General features: G+C 42.3%; 1 protein-coding gene across 4 annotated transcripts in view; it reads left to right on the top strand.

The window, feature by feature from the left end:
- The window catches only part of SCG5 (secretogranin V), a 53,165-nt gene extending 32,279 nt beyond the window's left edge, over positions 1-20,886 (top strand). Inside the window, exons 3-7 of one of the 4 annotated variants that reach the window (XM_045524256.1) lie at positions 4,755-4,904; positions 9,320-9,429; positions 16,359-16,412; positions 16,815-16,976; positions 20,501-20,886. In XM_045524256.1, the coding sequence (XP_045380212.1) occupies positions 4,755-4,904; positions 9,320-9,429; positions 16,359-16,412; positions 16,815-16,973 (473 nt within the window). In that variant the 3' untranslated portion in view covers positions 16,974-16,976; positions 20,501-20,886. Of the gene's footprint in view, positions 1-4,754; positions 4,905-9,316; positions 9,430-16,358; positions 16,413-16,814; positions 16,977-20,500 lie in introns of all 4 variants that reach the window. The other 3 variants (XM_045524255.1, XM_010965100.3, XM_010965098.3) reach the window with 3 other exon arrangements.
- The last annotated feature ends 905 nt before the right edge of the window (positions 20,887-21,791 follow it).

Here is a 21,791-nt window from a genome sequence, read left to right as displayed (position 1 = left end):
ATCCAGCTTCTCCCTTCCCCAGCAGTGCTCATCAGTGATACTCAAACGGTCCATTGCTCACATCTACCTCTGTGCCTTCACGTGTGGTTTTTCCTTTGTCACCTATAAGGATGGATCCTACCTTTCATGATTCAACTCAAATGTCACCCCTTCCATGGAAGTTTTCCCAGAAGGTTTCTTTTTCCTGAAATTCTACAGTATTTCTAGCCTATACCATAATGAGTTCTGTCAGGGAATGTATCTTATCACGCACCACTGTTTTTTTGGATTGGACTTGAACAACCAATCAGAATGAAGAACCAAGTAGAGCAGGAACCACATCTTTTACATCTGTGTCTTCTACAGCACTGAACATAATCATTGGCACGTTGCTACCTGCAGGATGTCCTCCACATCCTAGATCTGGGTTAGCTGTTTCTTCTCTACACACCTGGGACATCTCGCTGTATCCCAGTTACGTTATAAGTGTGTCACAACTCTGCATCTTAAATGTGTTTCTTCTTTTCTCTTATAGACAGGAAGCTGTGAGAGCAGGGCCCGCATTTACCTGGTTCATCACTGGCCTGATGACAACCAGGTCATGATGTGTACTACGTGCTCAATGCAAACTTTTTAAAATACTGGATAATGATTTTAAAATACATGTTTGGTTGAGACTGAGACAAATGGACCATGTAGCATCTGTGGCATCGTAACAGTTTGGCTGACTTGGTTTCAGGTACAATAGATCAGCATAATCTAAACCTTCCGCTGAGCCAGGTAACTAGCCTTTGGTTATATACTCAACTGTGTCACTTTCTAATTATTTTCTATACACGATTACTTTTCTTGCCCGTAAAATTCAAGCTCCTGGAGAGCAAAGGCTAGGATTTTTTAAATTTCTGTTTATCTCCCATGGTTCCTACCTCAGTGAGTATTTCTTGATTTGATGTCATTAAATGTAGTTTTAAAAGAGCCTGTGTTATAACATATCTGCCTGGTGCTAAACATCTGTTGCTCCCTAACAAGTGCTCCATTCATTTTAATGGCACTGGTGCGCAGAGGTAAACAGAGCCTTGGCAGGCCTTCCATAAAGGAAACTGTGTTTGCTTCCTTCATTAATTACTAATGGAGCATTAAGACATGCATTCTCCCTTAAGCCAAGTTGGATAATTCCTGGCACTTAAGGGTAGGGTGCTTTCAAAAGTTGAGGCATGTATTGACACACCAGAAAGCTTGCCTTCTAGCCAGCCCAGTGGTGGCTCTAATGCCAAGATCCTACAAAGCTTCAAATATTTCACTACCAAGCGTACTGATGTGTCTCTCTAACCCTTTGCAGGTCTTGGGTTAATGTGGGATCACAAATTTGAATTTCTAGAATGTCTCTGAAGGTTGGCACGGCAGTATGAGGTGGAAAAATCATCAGAAAGATATCTAAAGGTTACAAGTTAAAGAATAATCAAAGATTTACCGAACAAAACAATGGAATGAGAGTGGCAATGCTAATAGAAGAAATAGGTATAAAAATGTGATATATCAGTTAATTTTTTACTTAGCCAATTATTAACACAATTAAAAATGAAGAATTTATACCCTTGGACATGCCAACTAGCATAGCTTCTAAATGCTAAAGCAAAAACAGTAAGAAATCAAAGAGATTGATAGATACTTATTGGTAGTAATAGATTTTAACAAATAGCCATCCAATTATGATAGATTAAAGAGCTAAAATATGAATGAGGATATAAAATAATACGATTAAGAATGCTGAATAACTGACTATATTTAGATGTTTATGGGTTGTATAAAATACATCTTATTTTAAATATTCACATGGAAAACTTACAAAAAATAATAACCATTATTTTTCAAATGTAGAAATTTTGCAAGCTACTTGCTCCCATCACAAAGCAGTGAAATATAAATGTCAACAAAATAACCCAGTCACTTGGTGGCATCTATATTTGGAAACTAGAGGAATTTGGAATTAAAGGAGGTACAAATTATCCTTTTAGGGATAAACGTTAATCAAACATAATAAATTAAGACAGAAAGATGCAGAGTCACTTCAAAGAGACGATATGATTCCCAGGACACTAAGATCTAGCCAGGATCCTACTGAATATACTAGTATTTCCAAAGAAAAAAAATGTGTCGATCCAAAGGGGAGCTGGTTTAACCAAAAAAGAGAGAAAAAAAGCAAATGTCAGAGGGCGCGTCTTGGCACAGCTCATCTGGGGGGAAGGAAGCCTCCCCCAACTAGACTTGAGTAATATTGGCAAGACTGTCCTTCTTGTGAGGGTGGAAGTATGGTTATTTTAGCTGATTTTGGTTCTAATTCTAAGTCGCCTTTTGATTTTGATGTGGCCCTTTGTGTATAGGTCTGTGTCCAGGGCAATTGTGCGTTAAGGGAGCTGGGTCTCCATAAGGTTTATAAGTAGGAATTCATTCCAAGAAAAGCTGCTCTGGTGCTGGAAAGGTCAGGTTCCTTACCTTTACAGGATGTTAAGCCTACAAGAGAAGACAGTCCAGAAACTGACATGCATTATATATACGTACATGTAAAGCAAGTTACGCCACATCAGTTGTTCTTACTCACTGCTGTGCCTTCGTGCTCAGAGCAGGCTTTGGTATTTGTAGGGCACTTAAATATTTGTTGAACGAATGAAATAAGTAGGGAAGGACAGAATCACTTAATAAATTGATGATGGGATAATTGGTTAATTATTTTACATGACCTAAAACACATAGCATATGAATTAAAGAGTAAAGTTTTTTCTTTTTTTACTGAAGTAAAGTTGACTTACAATATTATGTGAATTCAGGTGCACAACATAGTGATTTGATATTTTTATAGATTATTCACCATAGAAAATTTATTATAATATTTTACTGTGCTGTACATTACATCTTTGTGAGTTATTTATTTTGTAATTACAGGTTGGACCTCTTAATAACCTCCACCTATTTAACCAAACCCTCCCTTCAACCTCCATTCCCCTCTGGCAACCATGAGTTTGTTCTCTGTGAGTCTGTTTCTGTTTTGTTATATTTGTTCGTTTGTTTTGTTTGTTTTTTTAAGATTCCATATATAAACGAAAACATACAGTATTTCACCTAGCATAATACCCTTCATATCCATCCTTGTCATAAATGGCAAGATTTCATTCTTTTTTTATGGCTAAGTAAGATTCAATTGAATATGCATACCACATCTGTATCCATTCATCTGTTGATGGACATATAGGTTGCTTCCCTGGCCTGGCTACTTAAAATAATGCTGCAATGAATATTGGGGTGCATGTATCTTTCAGTGTTTTTGTTTTATTTGGATAAATAGCTGGGAGTTGAATTGCTGGGTCAGATAGTAGTTCTGTTTTTAAAATTTTGAGGAACACCCACACTATTTTCCATGGTGGCTGTACCAAAGAGTTAATTTTATAAATAGAAAACCTAAAAGAAGTATCCAGATGTTCATAGTGCTTTGAAGGGGCAACAATTTTGTAAGTTTAGAAGGCAAGAAGAAATCACAAAAGGTAATGACAAGAAGTCTGACTACATAAATATTTAAAACTTACATTAGAAACTATTACAGTAATAAGTAGAATTCAGCCAGACAACATGGGAAGATGTTTGCAGGAACTGTAACAGCCAAAGACTGATATCTTTATTATGTAAAATGTCCATGCAAATTGATAAGAGAAACACTAAAATTCCGAGAGCATAAACAGACAACTCACAGAAAAGAAATTAAAGCTAGGAAACAAACACGTGGAAAAATATTTGGCTGAACTAGTCATCAAAGACATTCAAAATAAAACAGTAATTTTTCAAATTAGCAAAGAAAACATAAAACTTTATTTTTATAAAACCCAATGCTGGTAAAGATGTTATAAAAATGGTATTCTCAGATTTTGTTGATGATATTTTATAAATTGGTACCTCCTTTTTGGCAAACAGTTTGTCAATATAATACAATGAGCCATAAAAATATTTATAGCCTTTGCCCCAGTAATATGACTTCTGGGAATCTATCCTGAGGAAGATTAATCCAAAATATGGAAAAAATTAAATGCCTAAGAGTAAATTGGGAAACACTAAATGGCCCGCAGTGGGGGAATGATCAGTATGTTGTGGTAGAGCCACCGGGTGGAAGACTACACGGCCACTTATAACATGGGAATAGACGCCACGCGACCACGTGCTTTAAAAGTAAGTGAAAAACGGCTAAACACTTAGATATAAAGAGATGTGCGGAGAAGACAAGATTGAAGTAAATACACCCAATTTTAAGTGGCCAAACTAGCATAACAGGAGGACAGAAACTTTTTTCTCCATCTCCCTTTTCTTGGTAACAAGTGGTCATTCAGTCTGTCCACTTACCTGGATGCCCGTTGCCTCCTTGTCTCTTCCCCAAGCTCCGTGCCAGCTTCCAACGCCCTCCCCATCTGTGTCAGTGCCACTTACGCTCCGACTCGTCCAAGAAGCCCTCCCCATCCCGGCAGCCAAATGAAACTCTCCTTTTACTCCGCTCCCACTGCTGCATTGTAACACGTCTGTTATAGCACAGATACAGTGTGCCCTGTGTGGAAGGGCAGTCTGTGTCTGTTTCCACAACTAAATTCTTAACCCCCTAGAGGGCAGGAATGGTTGGATTTCCTTTTCTCTCTCCACCGCGTGGAGCACAGTGCTTTGCCTGTATGGTGTGCCTGAATAAATAGTAGTCGAAGTGAATGTAATTGCACTGCAATGAACTACCTGTGCTTCCCTGGCAGGTGGAGCTCATGAAGGCCTGCAGCACTTGGGTCCTTTTGGCAACATCCCAAACATCGTGGCAGAGTTGACCGGTGACAACATTCCTAAAGACTTCAGTGAAGATCAGGGCTACCCAGACCCTCCAAATCCCTGTCCTGTTGGAAAAACAGGTAATGGGCATGCCCCTGGGTTCCCATGGAAGGTAGAGGCTTTGGGAAGAAATTTAAAATTTTAACATCAGCTGCACATATTCAGAGAAATACCATTTCTAGTCTGATGAGCCCCTGTGTACCTGGATGAAGGTTGGAAAGGAAAGTTGATTCTAGAACCTTCCGTGAGTTCAATATTCAGATACTCCCACAGAGGACTCTCTCGCCAAGGCTTAGTCTTCTGTCTCTCTCCCTCTTTGGGACTGATGCTCCTTTCTGACTTGCTCCACTTTTAATAAAAAGGGAGAAGTATTTTCTCTTTTTCAGCTCTTCTGTGGTACGATTGCGGCCCATTTGTAGTTTCTCTGGAACTTACTGTTTAGTTTGTGGATGACCCGTGCCCATTTGTTTCCCTCACTTCTTTTGACAATTGACATTTCAACTATGTCGTAACCAGTCAGCATCTATCCTGAAATCTGTCTTTGGGGGCTGGGAGGTAGCATGAGAGAGAGGGGATCCAGTAAGGTAGGGATGTGGTTAAGGAAGGGGGTTGAAACTTTCATGGCTACTCCTGTCTCCCTCCCGCTGTCCCACCCCCAATGCCAAAGAGAGCAAATGGTGAGTGGGCTCCACTTATGCTGGGCTTCGAGCAGCTTACCTTGGTGGTTAAGAGTAGTGGCTCTGAATGCAAACCCAAGGTCAAGATATGTGACCTTGAACAAGTTAATGAACCTCTTGCACCTCAATTTCCTTATTTGCAAAGTGGGGGTGGTTGTGAGACTTAAATGAAATTATCCATGTTAAGCACTTGGCACAGCACATAGCGCAGAGTTAGGACTCATTCAGTGTCATCCTGATTATAAATAGCTTTGCCACTAATAAGAAATGCATCTCTCTCCTTGGGCTTGTACTGACTTCTAGCACCAGAGTAGTCTTCCCTAGCCTAATAATAATAATAATAGTAATAATAATAATTATAGTGATATTTATTATCCCTACTTTACATACAAGGAAACTGAAGCTTAGAGAGAAACTTGCCCAAGGTTATCCATGTAAACCAGTAGCTGATGCGAGACTCAAACCCAGGTCTACCTGACTTAGGACCATGCGTTCAACCACCATAATGTGCTGCCTTGCTCTGGAAATTCTTGCAGTTATGGCCCCTTAGCTTTTCTTAAACACAATATGAACTCTCTCTGGAAAATAATCCTCTTTCATTTAGGGTGAGGTCTCTGTTTTCCATAGTGGATAGAGCCCCCATTCTGGGATGGGACGATTAAAGTAGTTGGATGTGGAGATGCTGGCCCCAGACCCCAGAGAAATCTGAATCACTGCACAGAGCCAGTCACTTCAGCCACATTTCACTTGCTTGTGGGGCTTTGGATGGCTAGGAATGAGACAGGAGGGAAGGGGGCAGGGGACAACCATTAAAAGGAGTGACACAGCAATTAAGGACAGGACAAACTGGTTAGAACCAAGATGGCAGAAGACTCGACTTCCAGTAGACCTTGAGCCTCACGGCACACCCACAGGTGCCATGACCGACCGTTCCTAGGCTGACTGTAAAAGGTCAAAAAGTGTAGGGGCCCAATTCCTGGAAATCCCTACCCCTTCCCCAAAATAGTTGGAATAATCGTCCCACTCGTTAGCATATGAAATTACTGAGCCCATAAAAACCAACAACTCTGTACCTCGTGGTCTCTGTCTCTCTTGTCTTCTGAGACAGCCCGCACTCTGTGTAGTGTGTGTCTATTTTTACTTTAAACTAAACGCCCCCACACCTGTTGGTCTCTCTCCCTCTTGCCTGTGGAGTGTGTATCTCTCCCTTCTGAGTGAGACAAATCGCACTCTGTCTAAGGAGTGTATATCTCCCTGAATAAACTTGCTTTCACTTTACTATGCCTCACTCTTAAATTCCGTCCTGTGCGAGGCAAGAACCTATTCTCTGGCAACAGGAAGAAAGGCCAGTTCAGAGTTTGAAGAGTAATAGTCTCCATGGGGATTTGGGTAAACTGATTAGCTATAATATAGTACAGTGGTTCTTCATGTGTAGTTCCGCAGCATCAGCGTTACCTGGAAACTGATTGGAAATGCAGATTTTCAGGCCCTACTCCAGACCTACTGAATCAGAAATTCTGACAGCAGGGCCCAGGAATCTGTATTCTAACCTGCCTTTCCTGTGATTCTAGTGCATACCAACATTTGAGAACGGCTGTCAAGAAAACCAGAGTTTGGGTCGAGAGATTTGAGTTCTAGTCCTGATCACAGCATGTCAGTTTATTTCCCCAAGCCTCAGTTTCTTCATGTGTAAAATGAAGACGTAGTCAGTGCCTTAAAAAATGTTCAATGTAGTCCTAGCTTATCCTGGAAAAAAGAACTATGTAGATCTGTGTAGTCAAGCACTTTGATGCTCTGAGACAAGAGCAATCAGGGCAGGCTGGTAGAATTGAATAAAAACCCAGCTCCCAGACCCTTTCTAGAATGAGATTATCTGCCATTTCTTTCCCTGCATTTCTATTAAGCTAACATACTTCTCCTTTTTTGTTCTACCATAATTTGCATTCTAAAAAGGAAATCACTTGCTAAATTTAGCCATTATTTGTAAGAAATTGCTTGGGATCTGCCTCACTGAGAATCATGACACCGCACAGTCTAGCAATCCAAGAATAGAACCTTGACTTCCCCTCCCAAGCCGTGCCCGCCTCTGAATCATGGCTGGCTCACCCCGTAGAGCAGCAGCCGGAACTCAGTCTGTCCTCATCCTTGGAAATAGGATGTGAATTCCAGGGCACATTTTCAGACACCTTGGGTTCCCAGAGCAGGGTTTTATCCCTGCATCTCAGTCCGGGGTAGGGGGCCACTCAGAGGTACTTGAGAAACAATTAGGAAGAGGTTGTAAAGCTGCCATATACAGACTACCTGACCTCTCTGGCTTTGCTATTCCTCTCCTACATGTTAATTGCTGTAGATAAAGAAGTGAGATAAAGAGTCCAGTAAGAAGTGGGGAGCCCCATTGGAGCCACATTAGGGATTTGTTTCAAATGCTGGTGCCTTCCACACAAGCTTCCTGCTGCTAAGAGCTGAGAGACTGGATGCTGGAAGGCGTCAGAGCTGTCTCGAGAGACCAGACTACCTGGCTGATTGTATTAGACCCCTTGTAGCCTTGACTTTGATGGAAAGGCTTGGAAAGGAAGTCTCTCTCATTCTCCTTGTCCTGCACAAAATTCACAATCCCTCCACTGCCTCCCCCCCGCCCCCTTTAAAGCTGTTGTCTAAAGCACATTAGAGACAGAAAGAAAATGACTCATTTTCTGAGCACCATGTCTAGTGATGATAGAGCTTAGGTAAAAGCAGCAACCATGAAGGATAAACCTTCCTTGGGTTTGAATGGAAGGCACCCTTCATTTCAAAGAGCAGTGATAGTATGAACTGTCATTTAAAGAGAGATGGTGGGAATGGAACTAAAACATAGAGCAAACCTATTATGTACCAGGTGCTCTTTATATAATCATCTCTGTCCCTCACAGTTACCCTGTAAGGTAAGGATTTGATTATTTCCATCTCAGGAATGAATAAATGGACTTAGAGAGACCAAGTTAACTTCCCCAAGGAACCAAACTCATCTATCACTTAAGAACTAGGATTTAAACTCTGAGCTCAGGTCTGTCTGACTTGAGGCTTACCCTGTTACCGCTACAACACACAACATCAAGTACTGTCTAATAATTATTGCTCTTATATAATGTACTTTCTCCTTGAAGCCAAAATCATTTCTAAAGAGCTCACTCAAGGGAAAACAGAGTGAGTCATGTGTCATGAAAGTCTATTAGTTAAGGAAATACTCACTGTGATAACAGATAAAAACAATAGTAGCTTAACACAATAGAAGTTTATTTCTCATTTGTGTGAAGTCCTGCCAGAGCTGGGTGAGGGTGTGGTGGGGGTGGATGGTTCAATGACCCAGAATGTCATCTTTTATCTTTACACTTGACATCCGCAGTTGCCCTGGTCAGCAACATGTAGCAAATAGACCAACATATGGTGGGGGTGGGGGTGGTTTCAGGGAGGAGGGAAGGGGGTCTGTAAAGAAGATTTTTATGGGCCAGCCTGGAAGTGGAGTACATCACTTCTGCCCACATTCCATTGGCCCAAACCCAGCCATATGACTCCACTTGATTGTGAAGCAAGGCTGGGAAATTAGCTGTGTGCCGACAGGGAATGGGAAGTGGGTTTGGTGAACAGCCAACCAGTCTCTGCCATGGAGAGGAGAAGAGTGGGAGTCTGGGGTGAGCAAATCCCAGAGGGAAAGTGACTTAGAGTGACTGATGTGAATAGATTCTGACCTTTGGATGTCTAGTTGTTTTTAATAAATTAACTCTTAGAATAACAATAGATGCCTTGGCTGTTCCTCAAAAACCTTCTGTTGTTTGCAGTAGATGATGGATGTCTTGAAAACACCCCTGACACAGCAGAGTTCAGTCGAGAATTCCAGTTACACCAGCACCTTTTTGATCCAGAACATGACTATCCAGGCTTGGGCAAGTGGGTAAGTCCCATCTTAATTGCTCATGGGTCTTATACTCTGGTACTCTGAAGGTACTGATGACAGAGGTGAGCAGCGTGGGTGGGGAGAGAGAAGCAAAATTGTTTAGAAGCTGATGTTTTCCAGAAATCTCTGGTTCAGAGGGACTTTAATTCCAAACCACACTCAGTATCTAGGGTGCAATATACCAACCCATCCCAGGAGTCAGTGACCTGAACCAGTCTCATGGGCTGTGGTCTCCAGAGGCTTCCACAGCTATGTCATAACACATCCTAAAGTCTCACCAGTGTTTCATGCAGCTCTTACAGGAAGTATATGATTTTTCGTAAAAAAAAAAAAACATATTAAGAAAACTTGCACGTTTTATCTCTAGACTGAGGGAGATGATCTCTACAGAGATAAGGGAAAACCATGCCAGAAACTTAGAAACAGACATGCAATTCTGTTTTATGAAAAGAGAAGAAACATTCCAAAATGTGTAGCAGTGAACTTGCTGTCAATACCAGGCAAGAATCTATAACTGTCCATTAAGGAAATTGTTTATAAGCCCTTGGGAAGAGAAATCATGACCATTTGGCATAGGTCTGCTAAAAACAAGTTTTGTCAATCTAATTGTATTCATTTACTTGCCAGCTTTATTCATTTACTTGCCAGCTTGATGAGGGAAATGAAGTGAGCATGGTGCATTTGGACTTTGGCAAAGTATTTGATGAGCTCGTTCACGATCTCCTATTGCAAGAGGTGGAGGGATATACAGCCTAGGCAGAAGAACATCACCAGAAGGGAGCTTGTTAAAGAGTCCATGTCAAGAGGGAGAGAGCTTTCACATGGTATCTGGCATGTCTTAGCACTAGCCCACTCCACATTTTTATAAATGTTTGTAATAAAAACTGTAGAACATGTACTTATCAGATTCTCAGAGGATGACACAAAGCTGGAAGGGATAGCACTGAATGACAGAGCTGGGATTCAAGAAGATCCCAACAGGCTGGAACAGTGAATCGAACAAGATCACAATCGAATGGAGATGGATCTAGCTTCCTGTGGTTTGGCTGATGTAATCAAGCCAAAGCCATGTGAGAAAAGTGGAAAAATATTAAGGAGTGTTGGTTGACATATATGCAGGTGGTCAGTGCATCTGTGGAAGGAGTGAGTAAGTGAGGAACGAGCAGATGCTTCTAACTGCCTAAGCCCATCTAAAGCCACAGGTCTCTTCGCAGCTCATTATTGGCAGCCAACCTTGCTGCCTACTTGACTAGGAGTATTGTGGTTTTAAGACTAAACTCTCTTCCTTGCTTCTTCGTGGTTTCAGAGAGAGCCGTCCCTCTTCATTAATGACCACTGTCATTTTTCCATCATCTTTTCCATCATCCAGCCACTGAGTTGTTTCCCTCTACTGTCAACATGCATGTGTTTCCTGTCTTAAAACAATAAAGCAACAATACCCTCTAAGTTCATTTTGCTTCCTCCAATATGCATTCTTCTATTTCTCTTCTTTTTCATAAGCAGTTCTGTTAGGGAGGATTTGTAGAGCCATTCTGAAGCCTACTAGTAGAGTTTAAGTGTGTTGAATTACATAGGCGAGTATCTATGGGTTCTTGAATCGGAGGCTGAAATTATGAAAGTCTTCTATAAAAGAGTTATTCTGGTGGCATATAGAAAAATGAAATAGAGAGGAGACTAAAGGCAAGAAAAAAAATAAAGGAAGTAATTCTAGTTATGAAGGCTGTGAACATAGTGGATTCAAGTGAATCTCTCCAACATGAGAATCCAAGACATTTCAAAGGGGACTGGGGAACTGACTGGAATTGGTATATGGTATAAACATAGTGAGGAGGGAAAAAGGGGCAGTCAGGTTTATGTGAAATAGAAGGTATGAACTTTTCCTCTGAGAAAATTTTTTACAAAAAAGAAAGGAAGAAGAGAGGGAGGTAGAAGGGAAAGAAGGGAGCAGAGAGAGGGTAGGAAAAAGTAGAAGACCAGAGTGGAGCACTGAAGGAATCCATGAGAAATGAGCAAAAGTATTGCCAAACAGCAGCAAGGGACAGGATGGAGCCTGCTTCGTTCCAGGCACAGTGCTAGGTGGTCCATGTACAGTAGTCATCAAGACATGGTACTGGTCTTCAGTGAGCGTACCATCTTGTGGCTGAGATGAACTGCATAAAAAGAAAATGAACTCAACATTAGCACTATTTAGCTTCAAGATCTAGTTCTACCAGGAGTACCAGGTACAATTCCTGGGGAAGATGGAAGAGAAGAGTGGAGGAAGACCCAGGACTGAGGACTCACATGGCCAATTGTACAATATCCATTGAGGACGTCAAAGGCACTAGAAAGGGCAGCACTGAAGTCTAAGGTGAGAAGGTGCCTCGCATGACTGACGGGCTGGAAATGAGTAAAAGGAAGCAAGGAGGAGATGGAGAACAGTCTGAGGGCAGAGAGCCCAACTGAGGATGTGGGAGAGATGGAAGCTTCTCTCTTGCCAACTTTCCTTGCCTCTTCTTGAAAACCTTTACAGATTTCTCTCATCAGGTTCCACTCCCTCCCAGCACTCCTGGCAGAGGCCAACCACCATCTCTCATTCTCTTTGCTTCTGTCTCTAAATATTGATTTGTTTTCTCTTGGTCACCCCAATTCTTTGCCTACATCAGAACTAAAGCCTAGAAGTTAGGACTATTACAGATCGATGACTAGGGACAATGTTTACACACCTTTCATCATCTGTAATGATGTGTTTGTTTAAACTTAAGTTTCCTTCATTTATTTTATTATTACCACCTAGCAGCCAAACATAGTTTGCTTGTTCTTCACAGGCAAGTGTGAACTGAGTGTCTTGCTTTTCTGGGCTGGGGTCCCCAAGCCTTCCTTAGTGTTTATAAAGAATGATGGTCTCAAGCTTGTCGTAAGCTCAAGCATCCTTAAAGTTAACCAAGGAATTTTCTTTCACAAGAGGACTGCACATGAGACCTTGATTCCTTATTTACTAGTAATGTTTCCCTGTCTTTGACATTCCCTGGAGCTCAGCTGGGTCTCGAGCAGTGATTCACATATTATAAATATCAGTGTCTGTCCGATTTCCTGCATTTCTCTCTCTTTGTTAATGCATCAAGACACATTTATGAAATGCACATCACATGCCTTCCAGGCCCTGTGTTAGGTGATGGGAATACAAAGATGAATAATAACAGTCATTGTATTTTGTAACGAGGCAGTAAATAGTCATATACGTTGAGCACACACTGTGTGCCAGACACTATGCTAAATACTTCACATGAACTACTTCATTCTGTCTGCCCTTCTGATCATGCTCATTTTACAGATGAGAAAATACATGCTTAGAGGGTGCGAACAGCCTGCCCAACACCGCAGAGCTGATGATCGGCAGAGCTAGGATTTGAACCAGATCATTTGACTCCAGGAGTTCTGAGAAACCCGGAGAAATGCTTCATCTTTTCATAGGTCATCACTCACAGGGTGTCCTGTTCAGTGGTCTGTCCAGTCCTATCTAGCACCAATGTCTGTCTCCATGGAGTGGCCATAACCCAAGGCCGGCTACCACAGATGTCCATCACCCTCTCCCTCACGCATTAACTGCCGAGTGTTACTCACTTCTGAAAAAGCTGTCTCAAAAAGCAGTTGTTTCTCCTTTCCAAGTGCCTCTCACATCTTTTCATCAGCAAGTTGGGTGACTGTAGGCTCTTCCTGAGCCAGAAGCCGCTGAACCTGAGCTTGAGCCTGAGTCTTGAGAGAACTGGGACAGGGCACCCTCCACCTCTCTTTGTCTTTCACACCCTCAACGTGTCTGAAGAGTTGAATGCTCTTTGGTTTGGGTTTGTCTCACGTTTCCATGTGACTAGACATGAGCTATGCCTTTCTGGTATGTTCTTGGTGTCTCACCTTGGGAGGCACAAGATGTCAGTTTGTCCCAGGGTTGGTGGTGACTTGGTCATAGTGGTGCCTGCCAGGTTTCTCCAGTGTAAAATTGCTGTTTTTCCCTTTGAAATTAATAATTACTCTGTGGGGAGAGACTTCAAGACTGTATAAATATTCTGTCCCCGTTAAACTTTCAATGAACAGTTTCAGTATCCATTGATGATCCTCACCAGAATCTGTTACAACTAGGGTAGTTGTGAATGGTGATGTTTTTAAAACTCTATTACTCTTTTGATATTTATTGGTTGGCATTCTGTTCTAAGAAAGAGTTTTCCCCTACTCTCCAATTTATTTATTTATTTTAAAATTCATTTATTATCAGTATGGATTCATTGATTCCTATTATTTTGCTGTTCAGACTCTCCTAGATTTATTCAGCAGGAGTCTCTGCAAGCTGGCTTTTCTTTCCTTTCAACGTATCTCATCATTTTTTTTTTTTTCGAGTACTTCCTGACTTTCTACCCAATTAGATATCCCAAATTCCTCCATGTAGTTTCGCTGCTCAAGTCCTGGAATCAGACATTTCTCCAAGAAGACTCCCTGGTTCCATTTAGGAATGCAGTTTGAAACCAGGATCTGGGCAGTTGTCCAAATTCTTGATGGCACAATGGAAAGCCCTCTTTATGAACTCAGATCTGCTACTCACATGGAAAACAGGCTCACCACGCCCCCTCCCCACCCCATCTACGAGGAATGGGTGTCAGAAGACGGGCTGGTTTCTCTTCATTCATTTTGTCTACTTCTCTTACTCACACTAGACCTGCCAATCTCTGCCTTTAAATCCACACAACAGCAGGGCTAGTGGGTATGCCCAGCCACTGTCAGGCAGGGGTAGGAGGGCATTCTGCCAGTCCTAACCTGTGCTCTTAGGGAAACACAGGGACCATCTTTTCGAGGAAGCCTTGCCTGACCTTTCCATTTCTTTTTTTTTTTAAATTGAAGTATAGTCAGTTTACAACATTGTATTAATTTCTGGTGTACAGCATAGTGATTCAGTTTTATATATATATATAATATATATATATAATATATATATAAATATATATATATTCCTTTTCATATTCTTTTTCATTATAGGCTATTACAAGGTATTGAACATATTTCCCTGTGCTATACTGGTGACCATAAATTTGTTTTCTATGTCTGTGAGTCTCTGTTTTGTAAATAAGTTCATTGTGTCATTTTTTTAGATTCCACATATAAATGATATCTTATGGTATTTTTCTTTCTCTTTCTGGCTTACTTCACTTAGTAAGATGATCTCCAGGTCCATCCATGTTGATGCAAATGGCATTGTTTCATTCTTTTTTATGACTGAGTAGTATTCCATTGCATATATATACACAACATCTTTATCCAGTCATCTGTCAATGGGCATTTAGGTTGTTTCCGTGTCTTGATTATTGTCAGTAGGGCTGCATTTCTTTTTGAATGAAGGCTCTTAGGGGTATAACCTGCCCCATGACCTTCGAAAGGAGAATAAAGTGCTACTGCTTTTACCCCACTGGTGGCACAGTGGACCTCTGCCATGGCTGATGGGCTGTTCCGCCCCTTGGTACCAGCTCTCGGGCCCCTATGCACTCCCTCCTGCTCAGGCAGCTCATCCTGATGATGCACACAGAGAAGCCTCTTTCCCCACCCCCTGTCTCCCACCCCACTCCCCCAGCTCTGGCATCAACTCCCAGGACATTCTCTGAGCATCAGGAATTGTTCATCCGCAGGAAGGCAACTACAGACGACAGGAATGAGCCTCCCAGCAGTCTCGTCCTTCCTCGGTGAATGATCCGCACATCCGCCTTTTCTCCCTTCTGACATTAAACTGACCAGCTCCCCAAGCGAGCATGAGATGGAGGCTGTGGCCAGGACCGGCCTTTTGGGCCGTGGAGGCTCCTTGACGCCCTGGCATGGCCTCTGTGCATAGTTGAGGTTAGGCAAGAAGTACACATGGTAAATGGTGGGTGGAGTAGATTTTAATGAACGTGAAAACTATGAAGCTCATTCTTGGCATTTGTCATTCATTTCCAAATCTACCATGAAAAAGCACTTGATATCCAGGCAGCTCAGAAGATACAAGTGTTGTATAAACTTGTTTCTTACCAGGACTCTGTCATCTCCTTTTTTTTTTTAATCGATGTCAGGGTATTTTATTTAGAGTAGGATGACTCACCTCTTTTATACATTATCTCCCTCTGATTAAAAAAATAAAATAAAGAAACAGTCCATGTAAACCCCTAACTCCCCTTCTCCCTTTTTGTCTTCAAGTTAAGTGTTCTGCCTTTTATAATCCCAATAGAAGGGAAATTTATTCGGCATGAATCTGATATTCTAGAGCCCATTAAATCCACTGTGTTTGAAATTCAGCAGTATGTGGAAATGCTTATACAAACTGTGGTAACAGAACCCATTCCCCGCCACCTCAACATAATTTTCCTTCTGCCAAGAAGTTTTTTTGGCAGTTTTTAAAAGGTTCACTCTATTAACAACGTTATAGACCAAATGGTTTTCCGATTGTCTTGACTGGGGGCACTGACTGAAGCCACAAGAGAAAGGTTTGCAGAAGTCGGAATGTCTCGTTGATTTACATTGAGGATTGTTGCTAATAGACACTGCTCCGAAGAACAGTTTATGTGTACAGCTCATAAAAAGGAAGCTCCATACAAAAGTGAAATAAGATGAAATTGTTTGTTTGGAGCAAAGGCTGTTCAAAGTGAGGAGATGGGCCTCCGGTGCCCCTTGTGTATTACAGCGTCGTATTTTCTTGTTTACATGATTGTCGATGACACTGCAGTGCCTCGGGGCATCGTCAAGAACTTTATTTAAAGCTGCGTAACCACTGGCTTTTCTCTTGTGGTCTCTCTGACACGCCACTCCTTTCATCTAGTTTTGTTTCCAAAATATGCGTATGCAAATATCCAGGGGGACGCAGCAAGTATAAAATAAACGGTGACCGAATGTGATTCATATTTCTGCGTTTGTGTTTTCCTTTCTCCCCGCTCCAGAACAAGAAACTCCTTTATGAGAAGATGAAGGGAGGACAGAGGCGCAAGCGGAGGGTAATGCCTGGCTGGCGGGGCTGGCTGTTGGGATGCTGGGAGCTTTCTGAGTGGAGCAGGTGGCCGGCGGTTACCCTTGGCTGTTGGAAAGGAGCAGAATCTTTTCACAGGCAGTCCTGGGAGGGCCGAAAATTTGTCCCGCGTGACAAGGGCTGTGCCTAGAAAGTCTGCCCTTGGTTTTTGCCATGGTTTCCCCCAAACTTTAGCACATTCTTTTTGGTGGAATGCCAGGTTTTGTGATGATTTCACTGCCTCCACTGCACTCACAAAATGCTTGTTGCATCCCTCCCGTGGGGTGGGAAGCGGGGAGCATATGTGGGGATGTCTGTCCTCAAAGGGTCTGTAGGCCACTGGGGAAAACTGCTCCCACATCGGCATCAATTACATAAAAACCCAACGCAGGAACCAGGAAGTGCTGAACTGTCTGCTCCAGGCAATAACTTTGAAGGAATGTGGAGGCAAAAGAAGAGACGAACAAACTCATTCCTTCTACATACCTTTCTCCTTGGCCTAACCAGATTGATGGAACACTCCACTAGATCCATTGTATTTGTTTGCTGACTGGTGAGTTTCCTATAGGCTTAGTTTTAACCATCTCAGGGCTGCCCAAGGTGGTCTGGACCTTGGTTGGGTGCTGCGCCTTTTGCCCCAACAGGGTTGCTTCTTGTAAAGGCTGGTATCAAATCTGCTTTGAGACTCCAATGCATTTTATGGTGCTGAGACTGAACAAGTGGTCAGTGTAGCTTCTTCTAATCTGTTGATGCCTTGAACTAAGATAGAAGAGAGAAGCCATAGTTACAAATGTAACTGTAGCTGCAGTTACAGCGATCCATGGCACCCCTCATCCCCAGAGAACTTACTGACGGAAGTGCCTGGCCACCTGCTATTTTTTTCTGATCAGATGGAGGAAAAAGTTAAAGTTCTGCTATTACAATAGCAAAGTGCTGCCAGATAGTAACCATTTTCATTAAAATACACAAACCAAATTGTATACCCAAGGCTGTTTATTTAGAACAGCAAGTGCCTGGATCCTGGGAAAATTTGGGAATCTGGACAGTGGTCATAATAGCCCTTCTGAATAGTTTTGCCAAGTGCAGGCAGGGAAGGCTTTAAGAGGTGTGGATTTTCTGGAACCAGCATTCACTCCTCGGGCCCCTGAGACAGAAAGTTCCAGGCCCCTGTGCTGTCTGACACAATACAGAGGACCCATGGCCAGTTTTCTATTCAAGAAGCAAAAATTTGCTTTGGAAACAGATCTTCTTCAGAGAATGAATGTGGCTATTAGGGGGTTTTATTGGGTGATTACAGTTTTCAGTGGCAGATGGTGGCAGGAAAGGTCCGAAGGGTGTGATATGGTCTTGAGAAAACATCAAGAAATTTCTGTTCGAGGAGCTCAGAATACACATAATTTACCCATAGGATGGCTTCAATGTCTCCCCATGGCACAACAATGGCGTTTTCCAAATAAGACCAATGACCATACCAAAATGAGCAACTTAGCAAGAAGCTTTCATTGTCCCTGCTTCCTTCTGCCCTGACTTGGTTAATGCCTGTGGGTCATGATTTAGGCCATTCTTCCATGAGACCAGTGATGACCAGAACTCAGGATTCTGGCTAGGACACATGTTATAAAGGATTTTACTTTGGCCTCCACTTCCTCCACATAGGAAAGGCTTAGAGTTTATGAAAATAAGGGTCACTTTGACCCAGAGCTATCAAGTTCTTCCTATTCTCGGGCATCTCCAAAGATCTGTGCCCATGTCATAAACCATGGGCCTCTCAGGACTGATAGAGAAACAGAACTTGCCTCCCCTGTCATCAGGCCTCAGATGATGTTCCCATCTTGATGGAAGACTTAAATCACCCCCTCGAGTGCCCGCATGAATAGAAAGAAATTATAGGCTTGCTTTTGTGAAAAACCCAGGCTTTCTCCAGTGAAGGTCAGCATCTGCCATGGGTTTCCAGAGGTCCTCCAAAGGAGGGATCTGACCCCAGTGGTCCTGCCAGTTGTGAAATGGGAATAAAGTTCTCTGTGGAACCTAGCCAGCCTGTCACCCAAGGGACGAGATACGTATATTAGTGCCTTCAGTTCTTCAGAGGATAATTAAAACCAAGTATCATTGTTCTTACGTATAGGATTCAGTACTCTTAGCTATTTATCAAAAAAGTTCAGGTGATTTCTCCTTTCACTTCCTCATTAATTTACTTCCCTTCCCCCTCGAGCACTGGGCCTGTTCTGGGTCTGAGCAGAAGGCTGTGCTCTCATGAGGGTCCCTTACTGGGAGGGGTTCTCCCCAAAGTTACAGCTGGGGCCCCACGTGGTTAGAACTCTCTACACTTGTTCAAATCCAGTTGAATTCCTAGTTGCTCCAAGAGTAAAAGGTCAATTCACCTTTTAAATGACTTTGCAAACTTTTTAACTCGTAAGATGTATCTTGTTAATATTTGAGATCTACAGTTTATCTTAAAGAGTTTATCCACCCTTTATTCCCATATTTGATAAACATGAAGATCTCTTATCTTTTTTAACATATTAGAATTTTCAGAATAAATATTCCAAAAAAAAATCAAAATATTTATAATACTGAATACACTTTTTCAGTCCACACTTGCTCCGCCTAGCCAGGGATTCTGATACGGTTCCCTGGGGTAAGCCAGGCCATTCTAGTCGACAGTCACTGATATAAAAAGTATTTCAGTTATTTAAAATATTTTACAGATGCTTCCCAGCAAAGTGCTGTTCTTTGATGACATTCACTTTTCAGATCATTGAGGACTTTGCATACTTTGTAATTCTCAGCTTGTTTGTGGTGCATTTTTGCAGGATGAGTTGGGCCTTTCATCCTTCATGCTTTTACCTGGCAGAATGTGGAAGGACATTTACAAATACTGAACTCAGGTTCCCAGGCCGCCTCTTTTGGAGGATGTCTGCTCACCCTTTGCAAGTCGTGGCAGTGTCCCATGGGCAAGAGAGACCCCTGCGAAATGCCTCCATTCACCTCTGGAGACCAGGGGTGCCGGGGACCGCTGCGACTACAGCTGCAGTTACATTTGTAACTACAGCTTCTCTCTTGTATTCTTACTCAGTTACCGGAAGGCAACTTCCATAAACAAATATGTTCCAAAACTTCAGAGTCTTTTCCTGCTTGCTAAATACTAGGTTGTAAAGCTCCAATTACTAGTTCAAAGCCAAACCTCAAAAAATAGATATGTATTAGAGAAGGAATGGCAAAGGCTTGATTCGTTCAGAATATTAACAGAGGAAAGGCATTTCAGATGATGGAGTCCCGAGTCAAAAATGAAGGAGCTCTGTGTATAACTTTTCTCTTTTCTTCAGCTTTTGAGTTTGGCTGAGGGAACATAGAAATGATTGCTAAAGCCCCTGAAAAGTAGGATACTCCTCTTTAGTAGAATACTGCTTTGAGGGGGGCGAGGAGGGCACAGCTCAGTGGTAAAGCTTGTGCTTAGCATTCATGAGGTCCTGGGTTCAATCCCCAGTACCTCCACCACCACCACCATCAACAAAAAAGACGAGGAAGCTGAAGCATAGAAAGAGAATCTCAAAAGTAAATAAGAAAATAAATAGAATACTGCTTTGGAAGAATCAGTTGCAGCAAGAGGTGATCTGTGACCAGTCTGTAGACACTAATTCCCATTTGGCCCTACTCGGTCATCTTCTTTCCAACATTCTTCTCATAAAATGATTTAAAGCATTTCGTATTTGCTCTCCCCCTAAGTAACACCATAGACTGATAATACTCTTTCAGGCGGGGCTTTGTATCTAAGTTAATGGTGAGAGTTTATTAGCTGGTTCACTCCAAATCTTTATGCTAAAAGGGGGGGGGGCGCATATTACATCTGAGAAGGAAATCTACAGTTGTGCAAAAGACACAGACACCTCTGCCAGTCAGTGTTTCTCTGGCCGCTGAGGTATTGATGAGTGCCCTGGAGTAATCATTTGGCAGGTGGCAGGTACCACTGTTACTTATTGTTAACCCTGTGGGCCAAAAACAATCCTTGTTGGCCTCTTCTGTGAGATGTCTGTATCTGATGTTCAGGGTTGACACCAAACCATGTATTTTTTTCAGAGTGTCAATCCATATCTACAAGGACAGAGACTGGATAACGTGGTTGCAAAGAAGTCAGTCCCCCATTTTTCAGATGAGGAAAAGGACCCAGAGTAAACTGGAGATGCTGGGAGGAAACCCACGCTGCCTGCCAAGCCTCCTCGGTATTGCTTCTGCGCACGTGTTATTAGAGCCGCTGTGAGTGGCAGCATGTTTCTGATTTAGACAAATATGGATGCAAAGCAGCTGTATTTTGATACCGTGTTGTCCTGTACACCGATAGCTCTACTTCCTGCTAAATTAGGATAAGAGCCCTTTTTTTTGTAAATGTAGATCTGCAATGAGCATTAAAATTAAAGTGTGTATGTCAACAACAGTCAAAGGCAAATAAATGAAATGTCTGCCGATTTCTTGGAGTTTAAAATGGTGTTTTGGGTGGCACTGTTTTGACCAAGGCTGTAAAAAGCTGGCATTTGATTTTGATTATGTAGTTCATCCAGCCCTTAGGCATTGTTACACACCAGTAAAGACGACTGCACCCGGGAGGAGGAGCCAACACATTTCACTTGGCTGCATCTTAATAAATGTGTACGTAGGCGCGGGTGTGAGGTTTTTTTTTTAATGTAGAACATCATAAAAACAATGTCTTTGCTTACTATAACAAACTCACTATGATCTTACCTGATCTTAATAATACTGTGAAGTAACTGGGGAGGGGGGGCACTGGTATTATTGTACCCATTTTACAGATGGTGGGACCGAGACTCAGAGCGCTCCTATGAAGCACTGAAAGTGGCAGTCAGTACTTGGGGACTAAGATCTGCTGACTCTTGAGTTATTTTATTTATTTGGCAAACATTGGGTTTCTACAATGTGCCAGGGCTGGGCTCTGGGGGTGCACTGGGGACTCTGATACCAACAAGGTCCTCACACAGCAAAGAGTCCAGTCTGAGCTCCAAGTAGGTTGGTCAGCTCCACGCCCCTTTTTAAAGCTTGGAATGGCAGGTGCAGACTCGCTCTCTGCATGTTGCTCCTGCAGGTGTGTGGTTTTCTCTCAGCTGAGTCCTCTCAAGTCAAAAAAATCAATTCAGTGAAAGGCTGGCAGGAATCAGTTCTCTGGTGAGATTATCTCCTTGCTCCTTATGATTCCTCACTGTAAAGGAGGAGACGGTTTCAGGCTTTGATATCATGAGCCTCAATTTCCCTGTCTATAGAAGAGAGACAGCAATGAGGAAGCACTCGGAGAAAGATCTTTTTTTTTTTTTTTTTTTTAGAAAGGTCGTTCTTGATTTTAATTTTAATCAGTGCAATT

The sequence above is a fragment of the Camelus bactrianus genome, chromosome 6 (genome assembly GCF_048773025.1).
Source record: "Camelus bactrianus isolate YW-2024 breed Bactrian camel chromosome 6, ASM4877302v1, whole genome shotgun sequence".
Taxonomy (NCBI): domain Eukaryota; kingdom Metazoa; phylum Chordata; class Mammalia; order Artiodactyla; family Camelidae; genus Camelus; species Camelus bactrianus.
Note: the sequence above shows the minus strand (reverse complement) of the source record. Positions and strands in the feature narration are given on the sequence as shown.